Raw genomic sequence first — 9498 nt, forward strand, 5'->3', positions numbered from 1 at the left:
ATATACGTGTGTGTGTATATACGTGTGTGTGTGTGTGTGTGTGTGTGTATATGAGAATGTGTCTGTATAGTGCATATATGCATTATATGCATATATGTGTGTATATGCATATGTGTCTGATTTTATTTGTTTGCAAATAATCACCAAGTATGGTGGCACACACCTGTAATCCTAGTGCTTGGGAAGTAGAGGCATTAGAATCACAAGTTAGCCAAGCAGTGGTAGCGCACACCTTTAATCCCAGCATTCAGGAGGCAGAGGCAGGTGGATCTCTGTGAGTTTGAGGCCAGCCTGGTCTATGAAGCAAGTTCCAGGACAGCCTCCAAAGCTACAGAGAAACCCTGTCTCGAAAAACCAAAAAGAATCATGAGTTCAAGGTCATCTTCAGCTACAGGATGGGCTACCTATGACCTTGTCTCAGAAAGTAGAAGCAACCTTTCATCAAAGGCATCCAGGATTTTGAGAGGCAAGAGGCTGTCCGCAGCATAGATGGCACGTCCCCACCTCATGCCTGTGCTGCTCCATTCAGACTGGCTCAGACTAGCCAGCCAGATTGTCTTAGCATAGTTGTGCAGTCAAATAGGCAGCTTCTCCTTGTTGCTATAATCCAGTGCCTGGGACTAAAGAATGGCCCAGTGTCTCCACTGTGCTTCCATTCTCATTCCTGTATTTCAGATATCTTCATATGCGTCTCTTACAAGGATCTTCTAAAAATAGTTTATGAGTCAGACCCTACATTGTCTCTTTCCAGAGAACTTACTTTCCCTCTTCCTCTCTTGTATGACAAATCAGAGCCAAAGCCAGTCTACTAATAATACCCTCTGCATTGACTATACTTGAGATTATGGTGTTTCTTATACTTTAGCTCAACTCAGGCAGAAAGCATAATGTGCTTTAAATAGATTTTTATTTGTTTATATTATTTTTCCCCCATACAGGAGTAGCATTACAATCTAACATTCAGAACCCTGTTACACACATACACAGGCATGCCACATGACCAGGTCGAGGTGGTTGTGTCCTGGAGTCTGTCGACACGTCACAACATGGTCAGTCAAAGAATTTTCATTGCAGCCAATCTCAACACAAACACCCAACAAAGATGCACTCAACTTGTTGGTTCCTTTTGGAACTAGGTGGTAGGGTAAGAAGTTATTAGAGCAGGCTGTGGTTTGTCTGCATTCAGTCCCCTCACACAAAGCTACATGGATCTTGAAAGCCACCCAGGAGCTCTGGTAGGGTCCTTGTTGCACCTAAGACATTATAGGTCACAGCAAGTTGATCAGAGGGTTCCAGGCTGGGGAGCAGGCATACTCCAAAACAGCACCAAACTGCACTCACACACACAGTGCCCTACTGGGCTAGACTGGTAAAGGTTAGAAAGTGACACCAGCTCAAGAGAGCCACCCAGACTTACTGGAGAAAGCTGGAAACTGCCCTTCGATGTAACTGAGACTCTCTCTAGAAACAGGTCCCTCTGACATCCTTAGTTTTGGCAAAGTGCTGGTAGTACTGACATTAAATACAAACTGGTACAAATTTCTCCAGGGTCTCTGAAATCATCACTCGCGACAGACTCTCTAACCTCCTCCCGTCTAGGGTTGCATAGGACTTTGTGAATTCTGGTTCCCTTGTATATTCAAGTTCTGTGGTTTAAGAAAAAAAATCCTGAAGCATGCTCAAGGTGAAAGGCACATACACAGTCAATACAGTATGACAGGGGCTGATGCTTCAGGAATCAGACTAGCAGGAGACTGAGAAATCTATACACAATTAAAATATTGCCACACTCAAATGCTACAGAATCTACAGGAAAAGTACAAAAGAAAAATAAGCCTTGCAACCAGTCAGATGAGAGATTGGAGGGTTCTAGAAATACAGGTCAGGAGTGAGGCCTTTTGAAATTTGAGCCAAATGCCCTATCAAACTTCCCACAGCAGCAGGATCGTGGGCACTTGCCCAGGACTGAGCCTAGGCCCCCATCTGGATCATGGGCACTAACCCAGGAATGAGCCTAGGCCCCCATCTGGCAGTGAGGATTAGATAAGAAAGGCTGGAGGGAGTTTCAGCTCTTGGAAGTGGTTATCAACTACTAGGGCCCTAATAAGCTGGTGTGAGGTTTTGATCTACGTATAGTTTGTGTTTGGCTTATCCTTGAGCTAGGAGACCCTAGCAGGGCTTCCTCTGTCCCCATCCTGGGGACAACCTCTCCCATCCCCACATGAAGCCTGGTGAGAAAGGATCAGAGAGAGCAGCTACTTTTACCCTTATAGGAATGCAGTTTTCTCCAACCCCGGCTTGGCTCTGAGGCCTGGAAACCTGGAGTTGGAGTGAAAGGGAAGACCTGTGTTAATATGTAACAGGAAATCTAAAAGTTTTGAGGAAGGAAGAGCACACACTTAAAAAAGGACAGCTAGAAAGAACTGGAAACAACTTGGGGCATCCCAAGAGGCTGTTGCTGGTGTCTGAGCCCCACCACAAGAAGGGAGAAGCTGGCTACCCCATCCCTGTGCTCTACCCAAGAATTCCTTACTCCTGATATTTAACTAGAAAGGGAAAGAGACCACAGGGCACTCGGAAAGGAAGAGCCCTGTGGGAGAACATTAAGAAGCCCCTTGAAGGCCCTGAACTTCCATAAGAAAAATTTTGGGAATTGGAACAGTGAGGCTCCTGGCCTCCTACCCAGGAGTGTTTATTAGCCAGCCATATTAAGCAAAGTATGGAAATATAAGGCCAGAGGCAAGATGAAGGCGGAGCTATCAGTCTAGGGATGGCTTTACCCCAAACTTGTCCTCCTTAGCATCATCCCTCTGCATTCTTGCCTTGGGGTATGTACCCTTTTCCCTGCCTGGAAGCCCTCTGGCCTGCATCTCTAAGCTAATTCTAGCACCTTGGGCATATGAACAAAGATGGCCAGAATGTCGGGGGCCTTACCCAGCTTCTACTCCTGGGGTGGCATGTCAAGGTAAGGTGACAAGGTACAAGCCCTTCGGACTCTAGACTCACTGGGGGAGGGGGGAGAGTTCCTCCTGAAGGGGGACAGATTTCAGGAAAAATCCTGGAAGGCAGGATTATAGGAAAAGGAAATGGGGGCAGGCTCCAGGCTCAAGCCTAAGACCAGGGCTTAACTCCTCTGACCAAGCACAATGCCAGCTCTCATGATGCCCTGCTCCCAACTGTTTCTCAACCCATCTGTCCCTGTCTGCATCCCAATACGCTGCCTGTTTCCCTCCATTCCCTTCACCCTATCTAACTTACAGCTCACTGTCCTCCTCCACATACTTGAACTTTCCAGGCCTAAGCAGTCCAAGGAGCTCAACCCCCAGGGCGGGTGGGGATGACTGAAATCAAAATCCTGTGCCTGACACCTGACCACAGGGTAAGAACAATGGCCCAGGCCTGGCAGGTTGTATGTACCTGGTCAGGATTGGGGGGGAATTGCCAGGAATAAAAAAGGGAAGTCTTGGAAAGTAGGGGCTAAAAGTGGGGAATCATGGTGCCAGGTCATGGTGGGAGAGGCTCTTAAAAATCGGTGGGCTAGGAAGACAAAGTGAAGGAGAGACAAGAACAGGGGGTCTGAAAAGGAAGCCTGGGAGAGCAGGAGTGGGGAGTGTGATGGTGAGAAACCGGAAATAGGTGGAGAGGGTGACCCGCGGTGAAAGGTTGGCAGGTGAGTTAGAAGAAACTGAGAAATCAGGGGAGTAGAGGGCCATCATCCCACCTCAAACACTTAGGAAGGAGGGAGGTTGTGGTATCCAGATGGAGGCGGGCGGACCCTGAACACCCCTCGAGCAGCACACTGGCCGCTGCAGAGGAGGCAGATGGGACCGGGAGTCTGCGTGGGATTGGAGTTGTAGCAGGGGCGCTCAGTAGTTGAACTGGCGCTGGCACGGCTGGTAAATGAAGCTGCCCTGGTGCTTGGGCCGGCGCGAACGACTCTCCCGAGCGCGATTCTGCCGTTGTAGCACTTTAGCACTCAAGGCGTGGCGCTCTACCCGCTGCCGGGCCCTCTGCAGCCTCCGTACCTGGCCGGCCTTCTCCAGCAACACAGCTGGGGCTGGCATTGCAGCAGCTGCGTGGTGCAGGGCCCTGGGCTCCCGGCGAGCAGCAGGTGCCAACTCTCTGCAGGGACAGAGTACAAACGTCAGGGGGCAGGGGGCTGGCATCTCCCATCCTGTCTCTTCAGGGCAGAGTGCATGATGCCCTCTGATGGGTACCAACTCTACCCTCAATCCCAGTTAGCGATGTTCTTAGACTCCAGCCCCTGAGGCAGCTAAACTAGACAGGATAGGGCAGGGGCTCCAACCGCCAATCAGTACAAGCCCCATTCTGCGCTCTGGCCTAGCAGTTCAAGCTAGTCCCAAGCTTCTGAGCCAAGACTCACACTCTCCCAAGCCCCACCTTAGTGATCACTGTGACTATCCACCTGGTCCACCCTTTGTCTCAAAGACACTCACTGCCCTGCAGGCTCCTAAGGCCCTAGCCTCCAGTCTCTACTCTCAATCCACTCACCCATCGCTGAGGTCCTGATCAGGCAAGGCAGCGTCAGGGTGAGGGGAAGGTGGCCCAGACTCTAGCACTATGGTGCTGCCGGTGACATAAACGGACATGCTGGGATGCTCAATGAGGAGGTCCTCCAGGGGGTTGCTCTGGAGGCGGGCCGGCCCAAGACCGGGCCCCTCTGCAGTAAAACAGGCAGGGGGGGTAACAAACCAGCTCTCGTCCATCAAGGAGGGCGCGGGTGGAGGACGGCCTGCAGGAGCTGGAGAGGCCCCAGGGTTTGGGGGAGCTGTGTAGCTATCTATAGGGTTTGGGAGTGGGGAGCCATGCAGAGGAAAGGGAGCAGCAGGGGGGGGGGGGGGGGGGGGGTGGAGGGACACACACACATACACACACACACACCGAACACAGGGGATGGGGAGAGAAAGGGCATTGTTAGTCAGACCTGTAGCCCTGTCCATCGTGCCCAGAGAGCACCTGAGGGCCAGGGTCCTTACCCTGCCGCCCTGGGGGTCCCAGGTGTATGCCCCAACAAATCAGGAGACAGGGCTTTCAGGAGCAGGGTCTATGTTACCTCACCTCTGGGCTCACTGCCAACTTCACTTTGCCCAGGAGGCCTAGGGGATTCCAATTCCCAAATATCCCCTTCCATATTGCAAGGCCTCCTGTCCTTATGGTGCCTTCATAGGCTTAGGAATCAGAGTGCTTGCTCCCTGACTCAGGCCTCACCCTGCAGGTCAATGATGAGCCAGCCATCCACTTCATCCTCCTCTGAGACGAAGGCCTCGGGACAGTTGGAGTCTTCAGGAGGCGAAGGAGGGCTGAAGAAAAGGCTGGTGAAGCGCTGGAACATGGTCAGCGGGTGAAGCAACCTCAAGGGGGCGCCCTATGGCAGTGCAAAAACCTGGGAAGCGTAGAAAGACATTAGAACCACAGACTAAAGTCTACCCTTGGGTGGCTGGAGGACAGAGGGCGCCAGCCCCCCAGCACCCACAGCACTGATAATGGAGAAGCACACATCTAGTGTGCGCTTTTCTGCACTGAGTAGGCTTTCCAGTGTGAATTTAGGAGACTGTCTTTGTTTTCTTATCTGTCAAACAACAGCAGAAACACCCTAATAAAAAAATTAAATGAGCTAAACACTTATAACGTGTTCAGAATAGTGCCTGGGCACACAGTAAGCATCCAATAAGTCAATAAACTTGCCATTACTACAGGTGACTTTGGGGATATGGAAGAAATGATATCTATGACCAAGCTTTGCCAGGGAAGGTCTCTAGAGGATGAAACAGCTAAAGTTGGGCTCTGAAAAGTAAACAGGAAATTTCCATTGAGGGAAGACGCTGCCCTTACTATTATCATCATAAAATTAACACTCACGTGCCAGGTACTATACTAAGCAATTTCATCTATTTTATCTTGTGTAGTCCTCACAACAAAGCATAGAATCAGAGCAAGATATGAAAGGTGCAAGCCTGTAGTCTTAGTACTTGGGAGCTAGAGACACAAGGGCCAAAAAGTTCAAAGTCAGACATGATGCACCACCATCTGTCATCCTAGCCAAGGTGGAGGCAAGAGGATCAGGCATTCAAGTCCTGCTTTGGCTACAGAGTGAGTTTAAGGCCAGTCTGAACTACATGGGACCCTACCTAAAAATAAATAACAGTCCTCGGCTATATGAGAACCTGTCAAAAGGAACAGAAAGGGAGGGGGAGAGAGAATAACTACTCTTTTTTTCTGGTAAAGAGAGAACTAAAACAGGGCTCAGAGAGGTAAGTCCAAAGTCTCGCAGCTCATAAAAGACACAGGTATTTGTGTATTTGACTCCAAACAGCTAGTGGCATCCATAATCACTACAGTCCATTCCTGTCTTTTCTGGGTGTCTGCCTAGATTAGACATGTTAAACTTGGTAACTAGGGCTGTGTCTAGGTGTATTTTTATAGGAAAAGAATGATCTTGGATTTCAGCAAGATTTTCTAGGCAGCAATCTTTGACCTCAGAGACCAAGAATAGTTATAAGGACCCTGTGTGGTGTGAAAAGTGCTAGGTAATAGGAACCTCATAGTTCTTGCTACAATCTCACCATGGGACTGGGCAACCCACAGATATGTATTCCAGATGAGGTGTAAGATCCTATGTCCACAGGTCCTCCCGACTAACCCCTTCCTCCATCTCTGGCCAAAACAAAGAATATTGGGTCACCTGGCCCTTGTAAAACAACCTGTCAGTGGTAGATGATGATGGAAAAAGGAAGCAGTCAGATCCAAGGAGCCCTTAAGGATAAATGCAAGGGTTGAACCGAGATCCAAGCCTTCAGACAGTCCTTCCCTGGACCAAGACAAGGAAGAAGTCTCCTGTTCTAGGAACAGAGACCTTGAAGTGATAACATTAATCTACCCAAAAAGCTACAGCTTAGTAGTGGTGGGGCAGTGCAGAACATATATAATCAGAAAAGCCTCAAGAGAGACTACCCAAGAATATGAGGATGCACAGGAGACAGGGAGATCAGACAAGTCACCCTTCTGCCTTTCCAGAGAGAGAGATGCAGAGATCCTGGCATCGAGCTTTGACATGCATTTCCCAGAGTTCCCACTGTATCAGACCCTGCAATGAGCCTCAACTGTTGACATGCTGAGTGAGGTAAGAGAGGCTCAGCAGAGAAGCTCCCTACGGAGATGATACAAGAGTCAGTGACAGCCAGGAGAGATGGCAGCTACCAGCCAGTTATGGCTGTCCACCCCTCTCCCCTTTGACCACTAGGAGAGTCTCCTGGGTTTCTTTCCTAGCCTGCTGGCTTCCTGCTTCTCAGATTCCTGGCTCCACTCCAAGAAGAACCTTCCCTTAATACTACAGCAGCTGTGCCCAGAATAGCACTTGAGCCCTAAGCCACCCCTAGCCCAGGCCATTCCTGAACAAACCCCAGTCTGGGAAGAGGCTCCAGCTCCAGCCTCCATATCTACTCACTTGGAAAGTAAGAAACATTCTTTCTGCTGCATAAACTCTGCAATCACCAGTGCTAGGGAATGTCTGGGTTCTTCTTAGCTCACAGCTTGGGATCTACAAGGTGATGAGAGGCTAACAGAGGGAACTCCCAACTCATTCTCAACAACATCTGCCCTGGAGACACCTGGAGACAGGCAACTAGTGACTCACCTTTCTGTGGTCAAAACAGCTGAGAGACAGCAATTTATTGGGTTCCAAGGTAGAGAGAATGCAGAGGTGGTCAGGGTCTTGAAAGGGACCCAATCTTCAGAGACCTCTTGGGCAAATGCCCAGAATCAAAACACCCTATCAAATTGGTAGGGTGCTGAGCCCAAGACAGGGTCCCCAGTAAATGGATATATAGATTTTTTTATTCGAACTGAGCTTGTACTATGCATTTGCCCACAGCTAAGGAACCTGTCCTGTCACTCACTGAGTGTGACTCTAATTGGCTGAGATCTCCAGTAAGCTATGTCTCTCTGGGTCTCAGTTTCACCTTCCATGAAGTGGGGTTTAAGACCCTCAATATTTGTAGGCTGAAAATGACATCAACGAAGGCTCTGCACACATGTCGGGGATTAGAAGGATGTTATTATGTTGGGGGGCGGAGCCTGAAGACAGAGGCCATCCGCTGCCATCTGGTGCTGTCTCAGGGACCTGGAGTCTTCATCCACCTACCGCCCTCCCAACTTAGATCGAGCATGCCCTCCGACCTTTCCTCAGGTCACAAGCAAAAAGCAGATGAGAGGCCCGACCACTGTCCCTAGATTAACACGGGAAACCACCGAGTCCCCTCGGGTCCCGCTTGCCTTTCAATGTCTCTCAACCCTCGGCCGGGCTCGACACTGCGCCCACCGGGTCAGCAGAGGACAAGCACCTAAGCAAGCCTGGAAGGCGGGGCTGGCCTTGGTGACGTCTCAATGTCATATGCAAATAAGCAACGTCATGGCCTACCGGCTTGGGGCAACCAATAGGGGGCCGAGAACGCAGCTCCGGCGGCCGCCGGCGGAGACAGACAAAGAACCGGAGAGGGGGGCGCAGGGCGTGTCCTGGGGCGCCCGGAGCCCCCAGCCCCGCGGTCGGGACTCACCTGGGGCGGCTGCGGCAACCGGTGCGCTGAGGTAGTTGTGCGGCCGGGCGTCCCCGGGGCGCCGGTGCTCACAGCCGGCGCCGCATACCGGGGACTGGCCGGGAGACGGCGGGGCTCGCAATCGCACGCCCGGAGCTGCTGCGGCCGCTGCGCCGGGGCTCAGGGCACAAATCCGAACGCTCCAACAGCTGATTGTGACGTCACAAAGGGGCCCGCCCGCTCGCGTCAGCGGCCGTCGGAGCGGCGACCAATCGCAAGCGTCGAATGTTCTTTCCCCGCCCCTCCGCGGTCCGCCGCCGGGTGGCTGCAGCCCGGGCTCTGCGCTCCGAACCTCCGGCTGAGTGGAGGTGACGGCCCAAATTCCCTGCCCCCAGTCACCCACAGACCTCGCACTGAAGACGACCCCCCATTCTTCTGCAAGGATTCGATCTCGCTGCTCTTTCTGCACATAACCTTGCTTTTTCACTTGCCCCAGCGCTCCTCACATCCCTTCGCCTGCGTCTTAGGTACAGGAGGACCCCCCCACCCCCACTACGTTCCGTCTGTAAGTCCCTTTTACCCCTCTCCTTGTCCTTTATTGCTCTTCCCCACACTGCCTTTCTTGCCTGCTCTCCCCCTGTCTCATTTCACCCCTACACGTTTTCTATTTTCCCAGCCCTCCTTTTTTCGCTGGGCTTGAGCGGATCTTTTTCCCTTGCCGCAGTTACAAAAGAGCACCTGCGAGTGTGGGGGAGTTGGTGGGGCTGACAGGAAATCTGGCCTTGGAAAGAAATTGCTCTAGGCTGAATAAACACTGACCTGGAGACAGCTCAGCCCTAGAACGTTTACACACCTTATTTAGTCCACGTTGCTACCGGAACAGGACAGAGCAGTGACAGGACAGGGATTGTTGGTCCTGATTTACATATGGAAAAAGAGAATACAG

At 51.3% G+C, this 9498-nt stretch overlaps 1 protein-coding gene across 2 annotated transcripts; it reads right to left on the reverse strand.

Moving 5' to 3' along the window:
* Nucleotides 1–885: 885 nt before the first annotated feature.
* Tp53inp2 (tumor protein p53 inducible nuclear protein 2) lies at nt 886–8767 on the reverse strand. Of its 2 annotated transcripts, none has more exons than XM_036185220.1 (4): nt 8574–8767; nt 5230–5404; nt 4513–4681; nt 886–4122 (listed from the first exon to the last, which is right to left on the reverse strand). In XM_036185220.1, the coding sequence occupies exons 2-4, from the start codon at nt 5351–5353 to the stop codon at nt 3867–3869; spliced, it is 549 nt and encodes a 182-aa protein (XP_036041113.1). In that variant the 5' UTR covers nt 5354–5404; nt 8574–8767; the 3' UTR covers nt 886–3866. The 2 variants fall into 2 exon arrangements, with proteins under 2 accessions (XP_036041113.1, XP_036041111.1); XM_036185218.1 differs by having other exon boundaries at nt 4513–4801.
* Between the last annotated feature and the right edge of the window lie 731 nt (nt 8768–9498).

The sequence above is a fragment of the Onychomys torridus genome, chromosome 4 (genome assembly GCF_903995425.1).
Source record: "Onychomys torridus chromosome 4, mOncTor1.1, whole genome shotgun sequence".
Classification (NCBI taxonomy): domain Eukaryota; kingdom Metazoa; phylum Chordata; class Mammalia; order Rodentia; family Cricetidae; genus Onychomys; species Onychomys torridus.